The 27,551-nt window shown below is 33.0% G+C and overlaps 1 protein-coding gene and 1 pseudogene across 7 annotated transcripts in view; one reads left to right on the top strand and one right to left on the bottom strand.

Annotated features, from left to right (window-relative positions):
- Dzip3 (DAZ interacting zinc finger protein 3) overlaps nucleotides 1-27,551 on the bottom strand; it is an 87,437-nt gene that overhangs the window by 41,360 nt on the left and 18,526 nt on the right. For 5 of the 7 annotated variants that reach the window (XM_074073057.1, XM_074073060.1, XM_020151192.2 and 2 more), the window contains exons 5-14: nucleotides 24,630-24,746; nucleotides 20,806-20,886; nucleotides 19,092-19,216; nucleotides 15,665-15,779; nucleotides 12,565-12,684; nucleotides 11,023-11,124; nucleotides 10,054-10,146; nucleotides 9,257-9,309; nucleotides 2,440-2,516; nucleotides 173-790 (exon numbers count right to left, since the gene is read on the bottom strand). In XM_074073057.1, the coding sequence (XP_073929158.1) occupies nucleotides 173-790; nucleotides 2,440-2,516; nucleotides 9,257-9,309; nucleotides 10,054-10,146; nucleotides 11,023-11,124; nucleotides 12,565-12,684; nucleotides 15,665-15,779; nucleotides 19,092-19,216; nucleotides 20,806-20,886; nucleotides 24,630-24,746 (1,501 nt within the window). The remainder of the gene's footprint in view (nucleotides 1-172; nucleotides 791-2,439; nucleotides 2,517-9,256; nucleotides 9,310-10,053; nucleotides 10,147-11,022; nucleotides 11,125-12,564; nucleotides 12,685-15,664; nucleotides 15,780-19,091; nucleotides 19,217-20,805; nucleotides 20,887-24,629; nucleotides 24,747-27,551) is intronic. The other 2 variants (XM_074073061.1, XM_074073062.1) reach the window with 2 other exon arrangements.
- On the top strand, nucleotides 7,252-7,623 carry LOC109674129 (elongin-C pseudogene; annotated as a pseudogene).

Genomic DNA, 27,551 nt, shown 5'->3' with positions numbered 1-27,551 from the left:
AAGGATTCTTGCTTAATTTTCTCACATCATCAAATAGTGTCTTTTTGTACTCCAAAAAAAAAAAAACAAAACAGGTTCTCAAAGATTAGGTGGGAATAAAAAAAGTATTCCCCAAGCACAGAGCAGAAATTCAGTGAAGGTTTACTGGCTGAAGTAAATAATTATTTAGTACCTTGTTGATAGCAAGATAACATCCTCTGGATGATTTCTGGTACTGGTATGCCTAGGTAGATAGACAACTGATGGTAATCAAGGGAGATGTTCTCAATGGGGTTCTCCTTCACTTTATCAATATCCTCTTGTTTCATTCCAAGACGCAGAAGAATATCTGAAACTTTTTCCCAAATTGAATTGAATTGTGACTCAGTGAGTCCATTCATCAAAATCTCACTAAGGAGGATATCCCTGTACTTGCACAGCCTCAGGATGTCTGCAGACTTAGAGAGATCAGAAGAGGGTGGTTCCATATTCCAGCCTTTTCTGGGTGCAGGGAATACATTCAAATGTTTAATGAGAGCTAATAGGAGGCATAAGTCAAATTGTTTGGACTGTGGTAACTCCTTGTTTGGGGGATAAAGCAGATGCCATGATCCACCCAAAGGGTGATTGGTCCAAAGATGGTTGTAGTAGGATTCCAGCACATTCTTGTGTATAAGAAGTTCTTTTTTCAAAAGAGGGGGTGGCATGGCTTCATCAAATATTTGCCGGACAATGTCAGTACCAGAAATAATAATTATATGAAGCAGATGATAGAAATAATTATAATCAAGTTTGAAGATAGGCATTTCATCTGAAAATAAATTTTGAAAAGTCAAGACATTCCACATTAATGCTCTTTTTCTATGTGGTCTCATATTACAACCAAAGCTCCTATAATGCAGGAATTATTCCAAACAAATGAAGTACAGAATAGTGCTTTAACACAGCCACTGCTCAATAAGCATGCTGCTTTCTGCCTAGCTGTGAAACCTGTAGACAAAAACAGTATGTTTCCAAGCAAAAGCAATCACAAAGACTATTCTCTATCAGAAGCCTTTTAACCATCTATGGTTTTGTTCAAGTAAATGAGCTTTGGTAATCAAATGGCATCAAATGCTGAAATTAGCCAAGAATAGTAGCTGCCAGTGTTTAATTATCCTTTACTTAAACAATCACACTTTCATACTAAGCTAGCAATGTTCAATAGAAGTTTCTGGGCCAAAAAATGTTTTAGATTTGTACTGTTCACCACTCCCTGTGTACTGGAAATGTTGCTGGTCTGACTGAGGAACTTGTTAAATTTTATTTCATGTCAATTAATTTAAATTTTATAACTATATACAGCCAGTATCTACATTGTTAAATAACTCAGATCTATTTCAAGAAATAGTGATTTAATGGCTACTTAAAGTGTAGTTTAGCAGCATTGGCATCCACCTGGGAGCCAAAATCTCACGCCCCATTACAGGCCCATCTACTAAATTGACAACTACATTTTAACAAAATGTTAACACTTTTTAGTTTTGCTGTATAGTGTCATGTCAGATGATTCACATATATACAAAGTTTGAGAAGCACTGATTTTTTACAAACTTCATGTTCTTACCACTGAGAATGATAGATTTAGTAATTAGGTATTTATCGATGAAATGGTATAAGACACAAGATTACACTGTTTGGTAGTTTTCCAGTTTAATAGTACTTCCAAAGAAGCAAAGTAGACTGAGGTAAATTTGAAAGAAGTTAAGAATTTGGTATTTAATGATGGTATTTCATTTTTGAATGAATATAAAAGTGGGGGTTTGTCATAAAATTCATCTTTACTGTTTTATCCTTCATGATTTTGTGTTTCAAGAAAGTTTTATGACAATACTTTTGCTTAATACACTTGACGGACACTGGAGGTGAACAACGTTAAAGAGCAAACAATTCAAGGAAGTTTCCAAATAAAGATATGGCTGGAATTAGAGATATCCGTGTCCCCTAAGGATTGCCCCCAACTATTCGTTCATGTGACCAGGGGCTTATAAAGTCTCCAAGTTCTAGGCAGAGCACTTCCTAGTATTCTTCTAAATAGCTGGCATCTAAATTTAGACTACTTGTTTCCAAGCCCCATATGTTCATTCCTCCCATGTTAGGCTACTCTCATGCTTACTCTGTTAAGGGGGCATGCAACAAATGGAGAAAGGTTGGAGGAAACCTCTGCTGGGGCAAATCTTACGTGTGGTCACAACACAGTTCTCTATAGGATGCTACACATCTGCTGTTCTTTCTGTCTGTGAGTTCCAGTCTACACCAAAAACTACTTGCTGGTGTAAACCTGAGCCTAGCGAATGATAAAACAGCCTAGTGAATGATAAAACATAAGTGATGGCATGATTGGTAATGGCATGGCACTATATAGCAGAAGTAAAAAGTATTAACATACTTTCAACAAAAATAATAAAAATAAAATAGTACCTTTTGTATTAAGTTTCAAACTGATCTTCGGTCTTATATCACTATCAGTTATTTTCAGAGACATCAACTTCTTATAACTGCAAGTGGAAAAAAGTTAAGTTATAGTGAAATAATACCAAAGTCAGTCAATATGTCTAGTATAAGCATAGCTAAGTACTTCCTTCTCCTCCTAAAAATAATTTGAAACCAAAGGAGAAAAATGAATGAACTACCACCACCATCAATCCCATACTGTAAGTACTATTGCTACACTTCATACAAAAAGAATCACAGGGCAAACTTATTTGCAAGAAGATCATGTGACAGAAGAAAAAAGGGAAAAATAGGTATGCATTGTAAGAAAACAAAAAGCAGCAAGTAGCAAGCCTAGAGCAAGAGAGGAGGAGCCTGGAGGTCCTCTCTTTAGCATAGAATTTTTTTGGCAAAAATTATTTTTAAGCAACTCCAACTTACTCAATGTCTACTGACTTAAAAATACTAAAGAAAGAAACTGGTATAATACCAATACAAATAATTAGAAAAAATAACAAAATTTATCAAACAGACTAAGCACTAGGTAAATGTTTATCATTAATGTTCCCATTAGACCAAAACATTCTAGCTTTGCTGTGAAATGAACCTTCCCACTAAAAACAAAAGAAAATAAAAATACTGGACAACAACACTGGGTTTAATGAGGTCAGGAATTTTGGTGGTGACCATTGTTTGTTGTTAACCAATTTCATCTCCACCATCAATATAACACTACCAACCATTAACAACTGGAGAAATTTAAAACTTTAATAATGCAAAGTACTGGCAAAGGCAGTGAGTAAAAGGAATTCTCCTAGAATACTGGTAGGGAATGTAAATTGGTATAAAAACCACAGTGGAGAACAGTTTACCAAAATTGAGTACAGTTGGAAATATGCATAAATGAACTAGGAATTAAAATTCTAGGCATTTGTTGTGGAAAAAAAGTCCATACATACATATTCATTGTAGCACTACTGTTATAGTCTGAAATTAGAACTAATCAAATATCTATCAACAGCAGAATGATTAGTAGCTATACAATAAAATTACAGCAATAAAGTGAAACGATGGTAAGAATGAATCCACAAACATAATGTACAGTTTAGAAATACATAAAACATAAATGTCTCTGTATATACAAAATTCAAAACAGAAAACAAACTACCCCAATTTAAAGGCAGAGACTGTCAGATTGGATATAACAGAAGCAAGACCTATGTTAGCTGCAAAAACTCTCTTAAAGTACAATGCGATATATATGTTAAAGCTGATGGATGCAAAAGAATATACTATGGAAATACTAACAAAAAGTAAGCTGGTTAGAGATAAGAAAGAAAGAAAAGCAAGGAGGACTGGAACGGAAATATTAATACCACATAGAGATACTTAAAGATTATAAGTGATAGTATATTACATAAAAATAAAAGGATCAAATTCTTTCAGGATAAAAGATAATCCTAAATGTGTATATAGCATCTAACAAAAACAACTTCAAAACACACAAATGGACAACAAAGACAAAATACAGGTAGCAGATTACAGTATTTCCCTCATAGTAACTGATACAAAAAGCAAACAGATAATCAGTAACGACACAGAACACTGAAACAAGCTATACACTAACTTTTTCTTAAGTTTACAGCACTCTATACAAGAGCAACATATAGATTCTTTTCAAATAAATAAACAATAAATGAATAAAGCATTCATTAAAATACACAATATGAAGGATCATGTGGCAATTCACTAGTTTTAAAAAAAACTGCTCTATTACTAGAAAGTATATTTGATGATTATAGGGAATTAAGCTAGGAATAAATATCTTGGAAGATAAATGAATTACACCCAAAAGTATGTCAATCAAGCAAATTTTTTCCAATTAACCTATGGTTAACACACACACACAACTAGGAAATATTCTACATACCAAGATGTATGGACAGATTTAAAACTTAAATTTAATTTAATATAAAATTTGTAAAGAACACCAATCTTAAATCAGAGGTAAAAGCTTTCATCTTAGGAAAAGGAAAGCAAATTAAATCCAAAGTAAACAGAAGTAAGGAAACAACAAAGCAAACAAATTAATGAAATAAAAACTATGAAAAATATTAGAGAAAAATCAATGAAATAAAAAACTCATTCTTAGAAAAGATTAACAGAATTGATAAAAACTCTAGCCAGAATGATCAAAAAAAAAAAAGACACAAAATGCAATATTGTGAATGAAAAAAGTGACATCATACAGATCCAAGGTCTCTGGCTGAAGATAACAGAATATTAAAGGTAAGAAACTATTGCCACTGAAAGACTTGGAAATCCCAGAAGGCAAAGTTAGAAAAGAGTTCACAGTTCAGATCCAGCCAAATTAATTGTCTATTCAAACAAAAGTAAATTATATATTAGAGAATTATAGAATTCAGAATCTTGAAATCTATTATGTATTTACTGGGTACCTATGTGCTGGGATATGTGCTATATACCAGTAAGCAAGATTAAATTTACTGCTTTCATGGAGGTTATAGTCAAATGGAGAAGCTATCCAAGAAAATATAGAAGTTATTAAATGTTGACAAGAGAAGTGGAAAGAATTTATGAGAAACATCTACTCTCACCTAAGTAAGGCTGAAATTTTCAGCCTTTGTCTTTAACTAGGCAAAGCCAAAGGAGAAGAATATTCCATGCCAGACCTGGAAAGGCACAAAAAGCCAAATTTGTAAAACATTTTTACTTCAAGATAGAAATGTAGAAATTTAAACTAAATGCTGCTCAGTATAGTTGTTGCAGAGTATACAACTCAAAGAAACTCTATGTAATGTAACAGCAGTATGGTAAGAGATGATACTAGTGAGTTCAGTAGGGTCCAAGATGAGTGAAGAGTCAAGCTAAGGAGACTGAAATTAATTTTAAGAGCAATGAGAAGAAGCCTCTGAAATATTGTCCAGCACAGAAATGATATATTTGAATTTTTATCTTAGAAAAGTCTTAGTGATAGCTATGTAAGCAACAGACTAGAGAAAAGCAATAGTACCTGTTAAGAAGCTGCTTCAAAATGGCAATATAACCAAAATGATCTATCAATCCAATGCAATCCTCATCAAAATTCCAATGTCATTCTTCACAGAAATTTGAAAAAGCAATTCTAAAATTCATCCAGAAAAGCACAAAATTCCTGAACAGTCAAAGCAACCCTAGGCAAAAAGAGTTATGCTAGAGGTATAACAATAACAACAGAACCATAGTAATAAAAACAGCATGGCAGTGCCACAAAGGCAGACATGTAAACCAATGAAATAGAATACAAGACCCAGAAATAAAGCCACCCAGCTACAATCATCTGATTCTTGATAAAGGTGCCAAAACCACAAATGATGCTGAGAAAATAGGGTATCAACTTGTAGAACACTGAAACTAGATCTCTATCTCTTACCCAATATTAAAAATTAATCTAAAATGGATCAAAGACCTTAATGAAGACCTTAAGCTTTGAAACTATTACGGGAAAACACTGGAAGATTCAGGCATGGGAAACAATGTTCTGAATAGGATTCTAATAGCTCAGGAAATAAGAAGAATTGACAAATGGTATTTTGTCTAACTAAAAGGTTTTTGAACAGCAAAAAAAGAAAAATGCCAGAACGAAAAGACAGCCTACACAATGGGAGAAAACTTTTCTCAGCTATTCCATGAATAGGGAATTAATATCCAGAATATGTAGAGAACTCAAGAACAACATCCAAGAATAAATAATCCAATTAACAAATGGGAAAATGAACTGAACAGAAAGTTCTCAAAAGAAGTATAAATGGTCAATAAATACATGAAAAAATGTTTGACATCTATAGCCATCAGGGAAATGCAAATCATTGAGCTTCCACCACACTCCAGGCAGAATTGCTAGGGTGTGGTGGTTCATGCCTGTAACCCCAGCTTCCAGGAGGTGGAGACTGGGAAGACCATAGTTTAAAGCTAGCCCAGCAAAAGTTAGTGAGATCTCATTTCAACCAACCTAGACACGGCATGCACCTGTGATCCCAGCTGTTCAGGAATCATAGGTAGGAGGATCGAGGTCTGAGCCCAGCCTTAAGAAAAAACACTGGACTCTACCTGTAAAATAACTAAAAATGAATGACACAAGTATAAAATGGGGACTATTTGAGAGTGCACACCAGCAGGGAGGGAGGAGAGGTGTGAGTATGGTCAAAGTAGTTCATATGCATGTATGAAAATAGAATAATATAATCGGCTAAAAATTGTTTAAGAAGGAGGAGAGATAAGAAAGAGTAATAGAGGGGGTGAATTTGATCAAAGTACAGTATATGCATGTATGGAAATATTACAACAAAATCTCTATATAATTAATATATGCTTTTAACAAAAGACTGGAGTGTGGCTCAAGTGGTAGAGCACCTGCCTAGCAAGTACAAGGCCTGGAGTTAAAACCTTAGTTCTGGCTTTCAGACAGAAGTGGGTAACAGACTGCCTCTCAGCCTCACCAGCACTGTCTCCTGTGTTTCAGGAGAGGGAGGGGGCAGAGTGGGTGGTAAGGGAGGGGGTGGGGGCAGGGGGGAGAAATGACCCAAGCCTTGTATGCACATATGAATAATAAAATAATTAAAAAAAAAAAAGAAAGTGGCTGTGACGGAGCGGAAGTAAATCCTTCGACTACCTGGAACCCAGGAGGGCAAGTGGCCCTGGAGTAGGGGCTGTGTCAGTACACTGGGGAGATGGCTGCAGTGGCTGACAAGAAACTACTGAAGTTCCTGTAGAACCAAAGTAGAATTTTATAACAACATAATGGATGGAGAAGAGAAAAACCTGGCTGTGAAGGCCATGATACCATGTATGTTAAATTGGTATCTTCTGATGGTCATGAATTTATTGTAAAAAGAGAACATGCACTAACATCAGGAACAATAAAAGTCATGTTGAGTGGCCCAGGTTACTTTGCTGAGAATGAAACCAATGAGGTGAATTTTATAGAGATTTCTTCTCACGTTCTTTAAAAAGTATGCATGTATTTTACCTACAAGGTTCGCTACACTAACAGCTCTACCGAGATTCCCGAATTCCCCACTGCACCCGAAATTGCACTGGAACTGCTGATGGCTGCGAACTTCTTATACTGTTAAATAAAATAAATTATAATAAACTGTTAATTTTTTCAGTATTTAAAAAAAAAAACTTAGTTCTGCCACTCCCACCCCCCCAAAAAAAAACCCAATAAAAGTAAAGACAACAACAAATGATGGAGAGGATGTGGAGAGAAAGGAACTCTTACACACTTTTGGTGGGAATGTAAATTGCTGCGACCACTATGGAAATATGTACTCAACTAAAAATAGATGATCCAGCTATACCATTCCAAGGAATGTAACTCATCATACAATAAAGATACCTGCACTCCCATGTTTATTGCAGCACTATTCACAACAGCCAAGTTATGGAATCAGTCTGAATACCCATCAACAAATGAATGGATAAAGAAAATATGGTATATATATACCATGGAATATCATTAACAATGAAATCATGTCCTTTGTAAGAAAATGGATGGAACTTAGGTCATTCATAATGTTAAGTGAAATAAGCCAGTCTCAGAAAGACAAATACCATGTTTTCTCTCATATGTAGAATCTAAAATTTTTTTAAAAAATCTATGAGTTTACTATTTCAAAAGAGGAAGGGGACCAGAAGGATGGGGAAGGGGGAACAAGAAAGGGTACTGGGGGTTGAACATAATCAAAGTACATTATATATATATATGTCATAATGAAATGCATTATTTAGTACAAGTAATATATGCTAATAAAAAAGGAAACCAAAAATGGCATCAAAAAGAAGGCGTTTCAGAATTCCAAATAAAAAGTAATGATAATCTCACTTAGTTTAGTGAAGGTGGGCAGGTAGGGCAGAAATAGGAAACATTTTTATTAAAATGAAGAAATTAAATTGATAGGACTTAAAGAGTTACTGAAAAGATTTTGAAGAAAGATGGAGAGTACATTTGAGGGCACAGCAATTTATACATATTTGTAATAAATAAAAGTAAAATAGTCAGCATGAAGATGAATAAGCAGGTCAAGATTTTAGGAGTGAAATAATTGCAAGGTACAGATTTAGAGCTCATTAACTCATCAGGGAAAATTGATGCATAGATATCCATGCAATTTCCCTTGTAGATGGTAGATGTTTATACTTTAAATAGAAGAAAAAAGAATATTGGAATAGAACTTTTATATTAAAACTTCTAATTTCAATAGCAACACACTATATCTCTAAGATGCCTAGCTTAAAAATATCTATGTATATTATCCAGCAATAAAGTTTTCTCATCTAAGAAAGAGGAAAATTTTTCTAATTGTGACCCAGCTTAGAGGCCTAGATGAGCTTTGAAGGATAAGAGAAAGTTTTTATGTGATAACCTAACTTAATCACTTTAAGAAAAATACATTTTGTCTTTAAGAATGGGTTATTTTCATACTTAAAGGTATCCACTTGGCTGGGTATGTAGCTCAGTAGCTGAGTGTTTGTCTAGAATTCATGAGGCCCTGCATTTAATCCCCAGTACTACAAAAAACCGGTATCCACATAATTTCTCCTTTCCTGCTTTAAATTGCAAATATTTGCTGTAGTAGAGATAGAAGAGGGAACAAATGACAACTCAATACTATTTCTTTCACATACCTAATATGTTAAAATTTAATGGTGCTCTATTAAGTAACAAAACATAAAAGAAGCAACTTTTCAAGATACAATATGCTCAAAAGAAAAGTAACAGAGTATTATATTTAAAGCTTACCTTGCTCCTAAATTTTCAATGGTTATATATTCATCCTTTCTCACAACTTCAAACTGCAAGTGATAGAAAAAAATAGCCCTAAATTAGTTCAATTTTCAAAAATCTTTAATGTTAGTTAGTTCCTAGGCTTCACATTTGAAAATGAGAATGAAGAATGAAGCTATAGTTAATATAAAACAGAATTAAAAGGTGAGCAGTACACAATACTATTCAAAGAACAAGTTAGTGTTGCCCTTAAAAAAGTTCTATGCTACACAAGTGTAAGATTTAAATGTCAAAATAGAAATACAAAAACAGGACACTTAATGATAAAGAAATAAACAAGATTCAGTTCTATTCATAATTTTTGTCTATGTACTTATAAACTGAAAATTCAACAGGATATTACTTAAAAATAGAATGGACACCAAATACATTTTAGGTAACAGGTATTATATTTGATGCTCTATAGATATTTTCAAATGAAGATATTTATAGACTAAAAGAGGCTCAGAAGGCCTAAAATTATTTTTAGCCTTAGATGGCACAGCATTAGTTAAGATAAATTATCATCTTTAGTTTGTGATAATTTCATTATAGCATATTTATCTATTTCTCTCTATTTTAAAAAAATTTTTCTTATTTTTAAAAGACCATTTAAATATTAGTTTGGATAAACACAGGAATAGAATAGACAGGTAGATTGGTCACCAATAAAAACAATATGGAAAGGGTCCTATTATTATGATTACCAAATCTATTTCAAGTCAAAAATAGTATTTCATTAAAGGAAGCAAGAATAATAAGAACACACTCACCAAAATTTTAACAATTCCAGGTACATCGCATTGCAGCATCCTTACCATGTCACCTGAACATCCTTCCTTCAAGCATTTTTTCCCACTAAAACTCTAAAGTTATTAATTAAAATAGAAAAAATCAGTACTGTGCAAATGTTAGCACATTTAAGTAAATAAATAAAGTTAGAAGCAGATGTTGCTACCTGGTCAACTGAAAGATGTGAATAAACATCTGAGAGTTAGCAGTTCACAGACTGCCAATTTCATATATCAACAGATATCTCATTTACTTTCCTTTTTAATCATTTCTATTTCAAAGTCTTTATGGAGTTATATTATAGCTTAAAATGGATTTGCTGCTCCAGAGAAAGCAACTTTATGTAACATGTATTAATTAAGTGAGCACAAAAAAAAATACTGAATTACTATCAGATATTTAAAGGTTCCAGAGAAAAGGGAAGAATAAAAATGTTGAATCCTTTCTCTGGTTCTGATCTCACTATTTCCTCTGGTTAATTTACTTATGTTTCTTTTGTTTTTCTTTTTAAAATCAAAGAAACAAGAAGTATTGACATATCACTTACAACTAAATAATGACATCATATACTATTATCTTTACAGTTTACAATGCCAATTAACTTGTTTTATCTTGTTTTATCTGTTAATCTTCACAATAAGCCCTTAAAATAGAATTTATACTTAAATTTTATGTCCTTTATATAAATATATGCAACAATATTTCTATCCTTAAGTATGAACTTTTAGAGAGAAGAAAACAAATTGATGAAAATCACTAAGCAAAGCAATTAGACAGTATCCCCTACAAAGAGATGTTTAATAAATAATGATGATGAATGCAGAATGATGAGGAGATTTGCACCAGACAGAATTGAGAAAGAAAAAAGGAGGAGAGAAAATGTGAGCAGGAAGGAACAAAAAGAAAAGAAATGTTGTAGCAATTTTAAGGAAGAAAAGCAAATATAATACCTGATCGTTTTCACCTGGATATTTTAAATTCTTGAATTTTTTCCAACAAATTTTATGGAAATAAACACAGCAACTTTTACTGCACATTAATTGAAAAAATCCCTTGAAAAGAATAAAAGCAATCTATTGATAGAGAAAAAGTAATTCATGTAGACACAGAAAATAGCAACTCCAAGTCAATTTTAAAATTATTCTGTGACTGATGAGCTTTACAAGACATGCAAAATTTATCAGTAGAGATCACAGATCACCAAAGAATATTCAGTATCATTTCAAAAACTAGAACAGTTTAAAACAAAGTCAATGGCTAGAACCAGACAATAAAATAAGTTTCCATAAGCATACAACAAACTAGTAGAAACCCAGTGAGTAATGTTTTAATAACATGTTATTTATCCCTCTTCATCTCCATTTTTACATTCCTACTTTATTCCAGCTCCAACACTATAGCATTACTGTTAGACTCTCCTTTGTTACCTATCACTAGACTTCAGATTTGTTCCAAAGGAGATAGATGACACCTGAGTTACTGTGTTATAACAGACTATAGACTTTTTTTGTCCTTCTCATTGTGCCCTCTTTAGGAACTACGGCCCCATTTCCTTTAAACAGCAATTTTGCTTAGATTACAAAAATCTAAAGTGCACGACCAGAATTTTCTGCTGACTGAATTCTGTGCATTTGAGTGGACCTTTTAGCTTTCCTGAGAACTTCTAGGACTGTATTACCATGTCACCTAAATCAGTACTACACATACCATGCCCTGAACACTATACATCGCCAAGCTCAATTACCAATCCCTGTCTTATCTTAATGAATAGATTTTGGTCTTCTCCTTATTTCCACCTTTCCCACTCGCTGTATACATCATGCCATACAGCTGAGATTTCAGTTATCTCATTGAAGTGAGAACTGATTTGCACTAATAGTTACATCTTCTTATTACATTATGTGATTTCACACAGTCATATTCTGATTAATCTAGAGAGATCTATCAGAGGTAATTCTTGAATTTCTTTAAATCAAAGCTTCTATCATTCCCAACATCTATCCAAAGGCACATACAAGAAATAATAGTCATGTATTTAGTAATATAATTCCAGAGGGGTGACAACCTTTATTCTTAGTAAAATGCTACAATTCTCAACTGCTACCATTTCTAATCATAAGGTTAAAAAAAAAAATTGGTCATTTTCATAGCAGATTGAAGTGACAGTTGTAACCTCAGAGGCATGTGAATATTGCAAATATCTGGGTAAAATCAATTAATCAATTAACTCTTATTAACTCACAGAATATAATTACTACTCACTTTTTTAAGACAAGTAATTTCTCAACTGCATTACCATTATAATTAAATGAAACACAATTTTTTTTTCAGTTCCAGGGTTGGAACTCAGAGCCTTGCACATGCAAGCAAGTGCTCCGCTACCAAGCCACATTTCCTATCCCCTAAATATTTTGATACATGATAATATAATTATTTTTATGTTTAATTTTATAATTACATTAAAATACTCAGTTAATTGATAATTACAGTACCTTATAATTGGTGTTCTTTAAAATGTCAGCTTCACAAGATCTCTCACAATCTAGATAACTACAAATGGTCTGTTTCATTATATTACTTTCAGTTGTCTTGATAAAATTATTGAGAATATCCTAGATTTTAAAAATAAAAAGCATTCTCATGAATTAATAATAATGAATTAAGGCAATAATATTTCCAATATTTATCTTAAGAAATGTATCTATATCATATCACTTTTTAAAGGACTAACATATATAGTAAAATATTTCCCTCATTCAAAGTAAACAATATATAGGAAGGTCCTAAATTAGAAACAATGGATTTCTTACTGAATGACACAAATATGGACAAAGGACAGAAATCTATGCAGAACTGGCCTATAGGGCACTACATTAACAGTGGAACCACTACAATGGTATAATATTGCACTCACGGCCTTAAAGGAAAAAGTGCAGTACAGAAATATGTTCCCAGTGCCAAGAGTTACAACTTGGAATAAAATTCCTCATTTTATTATGCTAATTAAATGTAAGATGCATTATCATATCTAATTTAGGTGATTTGACAATGACCTTAACACCCTTTAGAAAAATATTACATAATTTCAAGCAGTATTATTACTAATATTCTGAGAGTATATGACAACCCTATAGGTTATTTCATGAATATCAGCCATATATAGAACAATAAAGTTGAGAAAACCTGCCAGAAGGTATAACAAAAAAAAAATTTAAAAATACAAAAGAAATAAAAGCATTAGAGAATTAGTTCAGTTTGAAAAACATCTGAATAATAAGCATTTCAGAAACAAATGAGAAAATTAAGAAGACTTTACTTCTTAATTTATATGTAAATTAGAAAAATGTCCCAAATGTTTAGAACACTAGGGACACACAGGATTATCTTTCAAACTTCTGGAAAGAAAATAGAAAGGAAAAGATACAATGGGTCACATGAAAAAGGCTGAACATCAGAACATCAATTTTTTTGAAAGATTAATAGCTAGAAGATAACAGAAAAGAATTTTAAATGAAGGGAAATTAATATTAACCTACAAGTCTATGTCTAGGAAAGATATAAATAAAGTGTACAAAGGATAAATTATTTTGAAACTTGAAATGTCTCAAAAAATTTACCTCCCAAGCAAGTTTGCAAGGGAAACTGGAACTGGTAGTTGCACTACAAAATCATGGGAACAAACTTAGAAAGGGGAAAACTTGAAGATGAGACACAGAGGATTCTATACAGAAGAGAGGTAAGGGAGATTCCCAGAATGATGTAATTTTAATAATTTAAAACTAATAGTAAGATGGGAGGAGAGCAGTTTGTGTGTGTGTGTGTGTGTGTGAGTGTGTGTGTGTGTGTGTGTGTGTGAGTGTGTGTGTGAGTGTGTGTGTGTGTGTGTGTGTGTGTGTGTGTGTGTGTGTGTGTGTGTAGGTATATCTGTATAAGAAAGCTAAACCCTAATTTTCCATACTGTGATGGAACTACCTAAAATTTTTTTAAATAGCATAGTTTTTGAAAAATAGGGAAATTTCTAAGAAAAATGCCCAGAAAATTGGAAGGAGTTGCTTATAAGGACCAGGAATTGTATCTAGAGATAATGAAGCAGGAACTTTTAATTTTTAAGTCTTTTAATGTTTTTTGACAAACCATATATACATATTACTTTGTATAAAATAAAAATTCACGGATAGAATTTGAATAATAAAGAAAAGTATTTTAAAAGGTAGAGGAAAAGAGTAAAAAAAAATTCAAGATCAAACAGGGACTGCTTTAGGTAGGTACAGAAGTTTAAAACTTAAAAATATACAAAATTATTACTTTAGTAAATCAAAGTTAAGTCATGATTATTTTGCCAAGGCCAAAAGCCATTTACATAGTCTATGATTACTGAGAGGGGAATATTAAAATATTTTTACAATTTCTCTTTTTAATTCTGTCAATTTTTGTAATATATTTTAAGGATATATTACTAGGTGTATACCTATTTGGAATTGTTATGGATTCCAGGATAATAGAAATTTGTATTTTTATGAAATGTCTCTCTTTGAGGAATGCTTTCAGCCTAAAAGTCAGTCAAACTATAAACATCCAGAAAAGCTTAAAAGTTTGGAAAAGAATACCCCATTCAAACATTAACCAAGAGAAATTTAACTGTAGCTATTTCCCATCTTAAAACAAATTAAAAAGAGACCACATGGCTTTGAATAAAAATTACTCAAAAGAAAAGGAATACCTAGAAAGTACGGGGAAATGGAAACTCTCATACTATCTTAAGAATATAACCTGGTACAATTTTTCTGAGAGTAAATATAGAAATAGGTATCAATAAAAAGTGTGTGAATATTTGCTTCATGATTCTATCTTTAAAAATTTATTCTAATTAAATGATGTGAGCAATAGGCAAAAATCATTTTATACACAAAAAAATTAAAAGTTTAGAATAAACTAGATATTCAACAGCAGGGAACTGGTTAAGCAAATTATAGTAATATGTGGTACTATGCAAAAATCATGGTGTTTAATGATCTAGTTTCTGAAAAATTAAGAAAATTATATATTTCCAGACTACAAATAAATGTGTACAAAATTATAAAAATTTAGTAAAACTAAAGTGTATATGCATTTATATGCATGTGTGTGCATGGAAAGACATAAATGAAAATGCTAGCAATGGTTTCTCCATTTGAACAAATACAGGTAAATTTAACTTTTATCTTTGGGCTTTTTACATTTTCTATGAATTTTGAACATAGCTTTTAGTTCTTTATAATTTATGTTAATAACAAGATAACCATAAATAGAATTATAAAAAGCAAAGTTAACTATTACATTTGGGATTCTAATAATGAAAATTACTAGCCTAGTGTGGCTATTTCTTGCTATTTGAAAATGATTACACTACTACCTCACTTCTCTCTTTTTGTTGAATTATACTTATATTCAGCACTAGGTAATGAAATCAAGGTTGTTGCTTATATGAAAAGCTAACTGCTAATAAAATTGTGTGCTTACTATAGAATATGATATAGCAGTTTAAAATAATAGTTAATCAAGGATGTCTCTGATTAGTCACAGATGAAAAATTATTCTTAAATAATTTCTTACTTTGAAAGTTGTAGATAAATCTTCATCTTCTGTAGGATCTATGTCAAACCAACAATCATTTGTATCTCCTATTTCTTGTAAGCCTTTGTGAAATTCTAGCAGTCCGCCATTGTATCTGTAAGATACATAAAGTTACTTCGAGTTGAAACTCTGGTACTGTATAGTTTATAAATGAGAAAACAAAGTAACCCAATTTCTTTGTGGTATATAGGGAGGTGATGAACTCTGGCATGCTATAGAAATATAAACACTAGGAGTCTAACCTGTGGTAGATTGGGATGAAATATAGGTGGGGGGGGAGCAATAGATTATGTAGTTTCTCATACATGAACAGTATGGAGGCCCATGGTAATTAAATGGGTTATAAAGTTGGTTGGCTTTGTAAGTGTCTTAGAGGCCTTAAAGAAAGAGAATGACAGATACACTATGAAAGTGAAAATGTCTCCATGGCACCCTTTAAAGGGATTCTTATCGCCTATATTCATAATCTGTGCTGAAAATAAGGGTTAGGTTTAATTATAAGGTGGAATAAACTGCAAATAAGGACAAATGTAGTCTTGACAAGCCACTACTATCAACTTGGGACACTCTGTAAAAGCTAGAAGACCTCTATGGTAACATTTAAAGAATTCTTAACCTTCTCTATACATAAGGGCAGGCTACTGAAATTGAGCTCAGGATTTAGTCATAAAGGCAGAACTTCAAAAGAGATCAAATGTACAACTTCAACAAGAATACTATGCTAAAAATCAGGGCTTTGATAAACAATGAGTAGAAACAGAGATCTGAAATGGGAATGTTTCCATGAATGTGTTGAGGAACACTAAGTCTCTAAATTCCTCCCAAACCTTCTGGCTGTCAAGGACTTCTTCCTTGATAGAGATTACCCTCTCTTTAATTAGAGACCATGCAGAACTATCATCAGAGATGAATGTCTCTCTTTAGTAAAAAAAAAAAAAAAAAAAAGAAATGCATGTCTTGAAAGATGATGCCTCCTCAAGATCTTCCTCTTCCTCCACTTATCAGACCAATAGATTTAGAGTCAGATATAAAAGGGCCCAAGAAGTGAAACAGTCTCTGTGTAGGAAGAAAAAGCTTGTTCACTGTAGGAATTATAGAACCTGACTGGTATGTCCAACAGAAATATGTGGGAGTGGATCTTAACTGTATGAAGCCAAAAGAAAAAAATAAGGATGGATAAGTATACTGATATGGATAACTCTTACAGAATTCAGGATTGTTTCCTAGCACCTGAAGCCAGTAGCAACATGCTGCTAGAAGGTTTCTAGAAATCTGGATATAACTATGGCCCACAGTAAGTGAGTTAGAAATGTTGGAAATTTATTGGCAGAGTATTAAAGGAGACAGAAGGCTCTGGGAAGTAAGAATGTTACAATAGACTTACTATATAGAACCCATCACCAGACAATGTTCCTGGAGAGGCTCAGAGTATGATACCCTATTCATAATTCAGTAAGAAAAACAAAGAAGGGCATTAATGCCTTTGAGAAGCTCAGTGGCAGTTGTTTTCTATAGGCCTAGAAAGAAATGATGCTGTCATACAATTGGGCTTTCTAATATTAATGATCTAGAAAATGGATTCTCTCCAAGGGCCATCAATTAAGAGAATAAAAAGTAGTTTGTACATCTGAAGGAAAATATGGCTTACATTTTTCCCTTGTCTGAGGCTATGTTAATTCTCCCTCATTGTCATAATATACACTGAAGACACTTTGATCATCTTTACATTCTGCAAAGCATCACACAAGCCCATTACATTGATGGCATCATGCTAAGAACAAGTGAACAGAAAGTGGGAAGTCTTTGGGCATGCCAAAGGATACAATATAAACATTAAATCAAATTTTAAAAAACTACAATATAGGTGACAATTGTAGGAATCCAGTGATTTGGCAAAGCAGTAGTCCTTTATAGGGGTTTGAGGCCAGTCTGAATTACATAGTGAGACCCTGTCTCAAAACAAACAAACAAGAAAGTTGAAATGGTCTAAATGCTGAGTTTTGGGAAAACTGGGTATTGCACATTTTAAAAAGTGAAAAATTATACATAAGAACCTATATAGATTATCTATTTACTTTCTATATTATTATCCTTAGCTTTTATAGCATAACTCATTCATTTTATTTACTAAATATCTATCATATTTCAGAGACTGTTGGGGTACAGTGGTTTACAAAATAGTTCTTGTTCTCAGATAACTGACATTATAGTGCAGGATATAGACCTATTAAATACTCAATCAAAATACTCAATTATGAAATGTGATCAATGATATAGAGCCATGAGTGGAAATACTATGAATAATTCAAGTCTTTATTTGAGCTCCAGCCTGGTTCTGGAAATAAGAAGTCTTTCTGAAATAATGGTTGGCTGAGATATGAGTGATGGTTAGGTCATTAGGTGACCTGGGTCACCCAGGATGGCCCAGGATGGCCACAAATTTCTGATCCTTCTGCCTCTGACTCCCAGTGCTATTATTACAATGTGTGCCACCACAGCCAGCTCCCTTTCAACTTTTTATATGGTCACTTATACTATGAAAAAATTGGTACTAATGTTAATAACTACAATCATCCTTTACTTATTTTTCTTTTTTGGTGGTATGGGTTGGAACTCAGGTTGTTTTTTGTTTTTGCTTGCTGGGAAAATGCTCTAACACTTGAGCCACACCCCCAGTTCTTTTATTTTTTTCAGATAGAAATCTCATGCTCTTTACCCAACTGAGTGCAGCTCTCCTACATCTGCCTCCCCACATATCTGGTACAGGTATGTACCAATGGGTCCAGCTTGCTTTTGTGCTGGGGGTTCACTAACTTTTGCCTGGGCTGGCCTCAAATCATGATCCTTCTATCTCCACCCCCTAAGTGGCTGGGATTCTTTTTGTGTGTGGGAGGGAGGAGGGTACTGAGGCATTAAAATCAGGGCCTCACACTTGCTACCTCCATCTCCCTAGTAGCTGGGATTACAGACATATACCACCATGCCCAGCCCCATTTATTTATTGAGTGCTGTGCTTCTTGTGTCTTTTACACTGTTGATCATCTATAATATCCTTATGAGGTAGATAGAATTATTAGTTCCATTTTAGAGATAAGAAAAAAAGTAAGGTTTAAAAATACTTTATAGTGCAAGTGGTAGAAAATGTATCAGAATCCAGGTTTGTCAGATTTCAAAGTCTATGTTCTTAATGTTGATGGTAAGCTGTCGATTAATGCCATGGCCTGTTAAGTTTGATATTTAATATTTTCAAGTACACTAATCAAGTTATTATCTAGAGGAAAAGACAAAGAAGAAAAATGTCTGACAGCACAAATGTCATGATCCCTGGTATACTGAACAAACTCGATTCCCACTTTACAATGCTGAAAGTCTACAGAGAAGCTCCACCCACAAAGAAAACCCTTACCTCTTCTGAGCACATCGAAGTAAACCACGTCCAAAATAAACTAAACACATAAAATTTTCACAAATTTCATTTTCTTGGATGACCATCTTCATCACCAGAAATTTATTCTCAGCTTCTGTATAATCCTGTAGTAAAAACAGATTTGGCTGATGTGAAAAACATTTCTTTTACAGTAAGTAATTCTTTTCCAAACTGAAAAATTAGGGGAGCTTTAAGAATGATCCAGTAATGTGGTTATTTATTCACATGTCTAACCTTGGCATCTGTGTGTGTGATCACAAAGATGATAATATGCTTAGAGTTAAAATATTTATTTATTAAGAAGATCTTCAACGTAAGATTTTTAAGCAAAATTCAAAGTGAATACTATAATACCAGTAACAATTTTTGTATATAAACCTGGCAAACATTGCTGCCAAAACAAACGCTTTTCTGATGACAATTGAAGCAAAATTCTTTACTGTTCTTTAAAAAACTTTGTTGGTGGTAGTAGGGTTTGAACTCAAGGCCTTTTGCCTGCCAGGGAAGTACTCTATCAGTTAAGCCATGCCCCCAGCCCTTTTTGCTTTCAGTTATCTTTTTAGGTAGAGTCTTGCATTTTTATGTGGGTTGCCCTCCAACTGCAATCCTCCTGCCTCTGCCTCCACATAGATAGGATTATAGTTAAGTACCACCACACCTATTTTCTTATTGAAATGGGTGCTTACTAATTTTGGCCCGGTTTGGTCTCAAACTGCCATCACCCGATCTCTGCCTCCTGAGTAGCTAGGATTTAGGTATGAGCCACCACACCTGGCCTAATTTTTCTTTCTAATTACAACATAATTCTTCCTAATTTTCTATTAAGAAATAAATGACTTCTTGAGCACGGATATAGCTTCTTTTGGGGGAAGGCACTATATTTATCAAAAACAATATAGATTTATAAATAATAATTAGGATTAGTTCTAATAGATGCTTCAGTTATAATTAATAAAACAGGCATATTGACATTATTCTCTCTGGAAAAAAAAAAAAGCAGAAAAAATGCTACATAACTTTGTTTCAAAATTCTCTAGCATATCACACTAAACAATAACTAGTATCACATGAAATTATTTAAAATAGAAATGTTTTCAGTTTGTGTGTTTATAAATTCTACTTCACCCAATTAATTAGTCATATTTATGTATTTAACTTAAAAAGCCAAATAAAGAATATGGATTTAAAAAGAGGAAAAGTAAAAGAAATATCAAGGCTGCAAAGAAAATGAGAAACATTAAAAATAAAAAAAAAGCCAAAATGTTAAATTCATAAAGAATCTTTAGAAATTTTTAACTCCAAGATTTTTATTTATTTTCACTTCACTTTAATTTGATAAAAAAATTTCAGGTAAAATTTTATTTCAGGTAAAATAGATTAAAGTGTGTTGAATAAGTAAAACAGGGCAAACAATTTTTATTTTACATAAATAAGAGCATTTAAAAGATAAATAAAGGTATCTTTGAAGAAGATAAAATGAAATAAAAAGTTTAACACTATTAGTAACAGTTTCCTCACATTTTTAATCCCACAATATAACTTTTGGCACAATTACTCTCCATTATAAACATATAAGAAAAGTTACTGGATACTTTCAATTTCTAACTTTAGAAAAAAATCAACATTTTCATTTGCTAAAATGAAGTTAATGTATGTAAAGATCTGTAATGGTCAAATAACACATGCTACATACCTCTTTCTTTCCTCTTTCAGTAAGGGCTACTCCATATAAAAACAGTAATGTCAAATAATAACCAATATTAATTTGGTGTGCCTTCAAAGAAACAAATATATTAATAGGTTATTTAGACCAAGCTACTTTTCCCTATAATAGGGTTAATTTAATATCCTAGGCCTACTGAATAATCGTTAAAATGGTAAATTTTTTTTGTCACCATTCGTTAATAACTATACAGAAGTATTTAGATGTATTTGATAAGTAGATCTAGAAGTAGAATTTGATTAAAGAGAATGAAATCAAATGCCATCAAAATTTATTAACCACTTCAAAAAATTCTTATTTTGTAATATTTTAGGTATCAAGAACACTTCAGATAATAATATAAAGAGCATCGAAATATCTACCACCCACCTTAAAAACTATGACTCAAAATCCTTTACTCTCCACATGAAGGTTTTGTTATAATAGTGTAAATTAAAGCTTTATCACTTCTTCAATGAAAAATTAAAAAATGGGTATTTCTTTCACTGAAATATAGTCTAGGTAAAATTACAAACATGGAGATAGATTAACAATAAGGGAAGGTAGGAAGGAAAGGAAGGGATGGGTGTGAATGCAGGGAAGCACAAGAGAGATGTTTGAGGTGATAGGATAGTTCTTTTTTCTTATTATAATAGTGGTTACAAAAATATACGCTTGGGATAAAATGGAATAGAACTATATAAACATGTTCATAAAAAAAGTTAATAAAGCTAATATACTCAGCTAGTGTCTGGGAACTTGGATTTTGGTAGTTCTCACTATTCTCTAACTGATGTGACTCACTGTATCTAATTATTTATACAAACAATACAACTTATACTGAATACTTGAGAAATTGCTCTGGTAGTCTCAAGCAGAGGGTATCCTAGCTAACAAAACACTAGTAAAAATGTGGACTTCTGATTCACTAATGGACCACCTTGAGCTCAAACATCACATGTTGCCACATTTTAGTTGCTGGGGTATAGGAGGGCAGCTCTGTGTGGCTCTTCACAGGAGGGAAAAAATAAGGAAGTCTGAGAAGGATTCCTTCAGATTCCGCCTATGTTTTTTCTTACGATCTGCTATGTATCTTTTCGATGTCATTCCATAGTAAATAAATTTTTGTCATGAGTACTTTATACTGAGTCCAATCCTAATAAATGTTTTAGCATGAAGGTGTTTTGCAGACCCTGAACACAACATTCATTGCCAAAACCCTGATTCTGATAATGTACTGTAATCTTGTAAGATGTAACTTTTAGGGGATACTAGGTAAAGGGCACACTAAGAACTTTTTCTCTGTGTTTTTATATAGTTGTATTTCTATGGCTATATAATTATCTCAAAACAAAAATATTTTAAAATTATCTATGGAGAAAAGTGTTTTCCTTTTTATTTGTTACACTTAATTTTGTATGTAAATTTGACTGGAGACAGGTTGCCCAGCTAAAACATTATTTCTGGGTATGCCAGTGAGGGTGTGTTCAGAGAGATTAAAATATGAATTGGTAGATAAGGTGTAGCTGATTGTCTTCCTGAATATAGTTGGTCATCTTCCAGTTCTTTGAGGGCCTAAACAGAATTAAAGTCAGAGTAAGGAATAATTCACCACATTTTGCTTCTTGCCTGCTTGCTTCAGCTAGGACATCTCATCTTCTGCCCTTGACTGGGATTGACTCAATTGGCTACCCTAGTTCTTAGACTTTTGGAATTGGGCGGAATTATACTGCCAGTATTTCTGGGTTTCCAGCATATATTTCAGGTCATGAGACAAGACTTCTCAGCTTCCAGAATTACAAAAGTCAATTCTCCATAATAAATCACATAAGTGTATACAAATGTATGTGTCTATATGTGTGTGTGTATATAATGTGTGTGTGTGTGTAAAATGTATATAAAACAGTTCTGTTTCTCTGGAGAACCTGAACGCCATTGCTCTTAAGTGCTATATTAACTGAAGATTATAACCATATCTTTTGTCATGTGAACTTTTTATTGAGAAAGTAAAATTCAGAATAGAGTTGTATTCATGGGTCAAAATTTATTTAGCATGGTGTGACACAGTAAAGATATATAGCAACTCAAACGGGAAAACGGCACAGGTGGAATCTGAAGGAAACCACTTTTTGCCATACCACTTTCCCCATACCATAGAAAAGATTTTTCTAGGTACATAAGGATGATAAGCACCCACAGGATACAAGTTTTCTTTTTATATTGATCTTAAGTTCATTCTATCCTATAGCATATTTCTTATGACCAACAGTATACATTTGTAAGACATCTGACTGGAGTTAGAAGTTTGGTTTCAAATCAATGACAACAGAGACAGATATGTTTGTTCTCAATGAACTAATTAAGTTTACATAAAAATTACAAACTCTTTGTAATATCTAATTAGTTTCCACCTTAAAATTTCCATCTCTGCAGAGGCACTGAGATGTCATAGTTCAGAGCAAAGACTGAAACAAAGATTATATGAATTGTACACTGACTCTACCACTTACTACCGGGAATTTAGTAAGTTATTGAACCTCTGTGTTTATTTTCTAATCCACAAAATGGGAATAAAAAAATGGCATAATTATTAAGAATAAATGAGCTAATCCTTACAAAGTGCTTAGAACAGAGGCCATCATATAGCAAACACTAAATAAGTGAGAAGTATTATTTTGTGCTTCTTTTAAAAACCTGTTTTATACAATAGAACCTATAGCTTATACAATTCCAAATAAAAACATGTTTGACAACTGGATAGTTGTAGTAATACTGCAATTAGAAGGCAAATAATTCTGGAAATTTAAAGATGGTAACCTAAAGCCCCTGCCCCTTCCTACTTTATAGCAGTTAGCAAACACAATTCTAAGAACTAGCATCAAATAGATACAGAGATTTGGCATCTATGCCCCACCCCCACCCAAGCCAACCCACTGCTGCCTCTTGCCAGGTGGTTTCACCTTCCTGAATGGCCCTGAAGGACTACGAGAACACATAATATATTTTGTCAGTTTTACCTCAATAGAAATTCCAATTTTTATAAATATAGAGATGTCAAAAAAAGAGAGGCGAATGATTAGGGGAAAAGAGAAAACAGCATTTTTTTCTTTCTTTCTTCATTTTTTAATTGACAAATGAAAATCATACATTTATCATATACAACATGACATCTCAAAATACATATACATTGTGAAATGACTAAATCAAGCTAATTAACATATGCATGACCTTACATATTTATCATTTTTTTTTGGTAAGAAGACTTAAAATCTATGCCTGCCATTTTCAAGAATGGAATATATTGTTAATCACAATCATAATAATGTATAACATCTCTTGAACTTATTCCTTATATCTTAATAGAATTTTGTATCCTTTGACCAACACTTCCTCAACCTCCTCCCTAGCCTCTACTTACCACTATTCTACTCACTACTTCATGTAAGTCTGATGTTTTTAGATTACACACATAAGTTGCATTTTGGGTATTTATCTTTCCGTGCCTGGGTTATTTTTTGAAGTTCATGACTCTCTACTTTTAATTGGAAAAGCCCATTTTTACTATTCAAGTTTCTCTTAATTTAAGATGAATAATTTTTGGTATGGAAGAAGACTGGAACATAAGCTCATTACAGAGATGTAGTCACATAAGAAAGTGTAAGACATAGGAATGCAAGAAAATTTATATGTTCCTTTAACTAGAGGTAAAAAGCAGAAAACATAAATAGGAATGCCCTGGTTTCTCTGAAAACCATTTTTCCCTGAAAAATGCTGTCCAAGTCCATTATTTCAAACTTTCAAAGTAAAACACTTACAGTATAATTAGTAGCTTGAATGTTCCTAAGTGCTGTTTCCAGTTGTGTTATCAAAAAACGTAAAGTTAAAGCAGGAACAATTTCTTCCCCGTTCTGGCTATTGATTGCAACTTCTCTCTGTGGAAAATAATTTCGTTGATAATTTCTCTAAGTTAGAAAAATATCTACATATATTTATATTATACAAATAATACATGCCCCTTGTTGGAAATTTGATTTTCAGTATATAATACTTTCCTATTTTTCTCCTAACTAGATATTAACAATCTAATAAGCTTCATCTCTATCAACATATATTTCCTACATACTAATCTATTACCACATTTTAAAATAGTATCTACAAACTGGAAGTTTCCAAATTTATATTTTGAGGCTAGAACTATCACCTGAACTACAGATTCATATCATTTATTCAACATCATTTCTTGAATTTTAATAGGCATATAAATACCAAGCTGAATTTACATCTGTCAAATAATGTAGGTGGGTCTCAGATCAATCATCCCAATGAGTAAAACTAAAAAACACCTTCATATTATCAAAACTATTTATCTGAAAGCTCCCAAGGCCCTGAAAATCTCTGAAGCCAACAACAGGAGAGGGAGGAGGCCCAAAGACATGAGATTCACTTTTAGAACCACTTTTCTCCCTAAAACAATTGCCACATTCAATTGTGGCTGAGATGCTAGGCAGAGCTTTCAGCAGATTTGTAGAGCTGGAATAAAACTGGAGTACATGGCTTTTCTTTTACAAGAAAGAAAAGCTCTGGTAAACACCCTTTTGGTTAGGACTCTTTTAAGGTTCTAATAAAAGTAGACTACAACTCAAAGATTTATTTAGGAGATAAACAGAACAATGACAAGAAAATAGAGAAGTAATACAGAAAAGGGAAAGCATGCTCTAAATTAAAAGGTATGTTTTTAAACAAGTTACCCACCATGGGCAACTAGGGCTAATACAACAGGGAAACCCTGGAATACTGAAAAATAAAGTCAGTATTATTTGACTCAAGAGGAAAGGGAATAGAGATACTTATGTAATAACTCCTAACACCCACACTGATTGCATGCTTTCCATGGTGAGAGGAAAATATTACTTTGGGGGGACTTCTGAACTGACAGAAGTACAGTCTTGTACAGTTCCAGAAAAAAGGCTTTTGTGGCTTCAATGTATGTATTGAAAACTAGAAATACACCAGTTTCCTGTCTCAGGCTCCTGAGTTCTCCAAGTACTACATGGTCAAAGCATACTGAAAAAACAGGGTCTGAGGAGGATAGGCAGGGCACTGAGAGCACCTCCTATAAAGAAAGGGTATAGAAACAGATGCTTCTTCACAGAACAAAAGTTTGGAATCACCCCAATCCCAGCTGAATTAAGTAACCTACCAGAAAAGCAAGTAAGCATTACTAGAAAAGATTTTTCCAGTTTTACTAGTTCTTCACAGAGGAAAGTTCTTTGAAACAATCCAGGCAATCACATAAGTAGCACAATTCTATAATACCTTAAATGATTATGGGATTTGTAATGATGCTTTCATGTTCATTCATGACTTTGTTTATTTGTGCTTTCTTTTTCTGAACATCCTTATTAGGCATTAACAGTTTTATTAATCTTTAAAAAATGAAGTTTTTACTTTATTGATCCTTTCTATTTTACATTTTATTTAGTTCTATTAATTTTAGTTATTCTTTTTTTTTTCAAGTTTCAAACTCTTTATTAGTATATAATAATTGTAGAGAGGGGGATACATTGTGAAACCCATATATGTGCTTATAATATATCTTTTTTTTTAAATTTTATTATTCATATGTGCATACAAGGCTTGGGTCATTTCTCCCCCCTGCCCCCACCCCCTCCCTTACCCCCCACTCTGCCCCCTCCCTTACCCCCCCACTCTGCCCCCTCCCTCTCCCCCCCACCCCCTCAATACCTGGCAGAAACTATTTTTCTCTTATTTCTAATTTTGTTGAAGACAGAGTATAAGCAATAATAGGAAGGAACAAGGGTTTTTGCTGGTTGAGATAAGGATAGCTATACAGGGTATTGACTCACATTGATTTCCTGTGCGTGGGTGTTACCTTCTAGGTTAATTCTTTTAGATCTCACCTTTTCTCTAGTTCCTGGTCCCCTTTTCCTATTGGCCTCAGTTGCTTTTAAGGTATCTGCTTTAGTTTCTCTGCGTTAAGGGCAACAAATGCTAGCTAATTTTTTAGGTGTCTTACCTATCCTCACCCCTCCCTTGTGTGCTCTCGCTTTTATCATGTGCTCATGGTCCAATCCCCTTGATCTAATGTCCACATATGAGGGAGAACATATGATCTTTGGTCTTTTGGGCCAGGCTAACCTCACTCAGAATGATGTTCTCCAATTCCATCCATTTACCAGCGAATGATAACATTTCGTTCTTCTTCATGGCTGCATAAAATTCCATTGTGTATAGATACCACATTTTCTTAATCCATTCGTCAGTTGTGGGGCATCTTGGCTGTTTCCATAACTTGGCTATTGTGCATAGTGCCGCAATAAACATGGGTGTTATTCTTATTACTTCCATTTTTTATTTTGTTTTTGTTTTTCTTCTATTAACCCCTTGAACTTCATGCTTAAATGACTGATATTTAACCTTGCTTCTTTTCCTACTACATTGTTAACCTTCAAATTTTCCCTAAAGTATAGCATTAGCTAATAATAAGTTTTAATATACTTTTTTCAGTTCAAAATTTTAATTTCCGTTGCAACTTCTTCTTCTTTGACCCATAAGTAACCTAGATTAAAGATATGTCTTAATTTACTAAAATAGGTTTTCTACTGTTAATTTGTTATTGTTCTGTTACTGATTTTCTAGTTTAACTGCCTACGTTCTGTATGTTTTGTATGATTTGAATCTTTGAAATTTGATGAGATTTTCACTCTTTAAAAAAA

Source organism: Castor canadensis, chromosome 5 (assembly GCF_047511655.1).
Source record: "Castor canadensis chromosome 5, mCasCan1.hap1v2, whole genome shotgun sequence".
NCBI classification, from domain to species: domain Eukaryota; kingdom Metazoa; phylum Chordata; class Mammalia; order Rodentia; family Castoridae; genus Castor; species Castor canadensis.
Note: the sequence above shows the minus strand (reverse complement) of the source record. Positions and strands in the feature narration are given on the sequence as shown.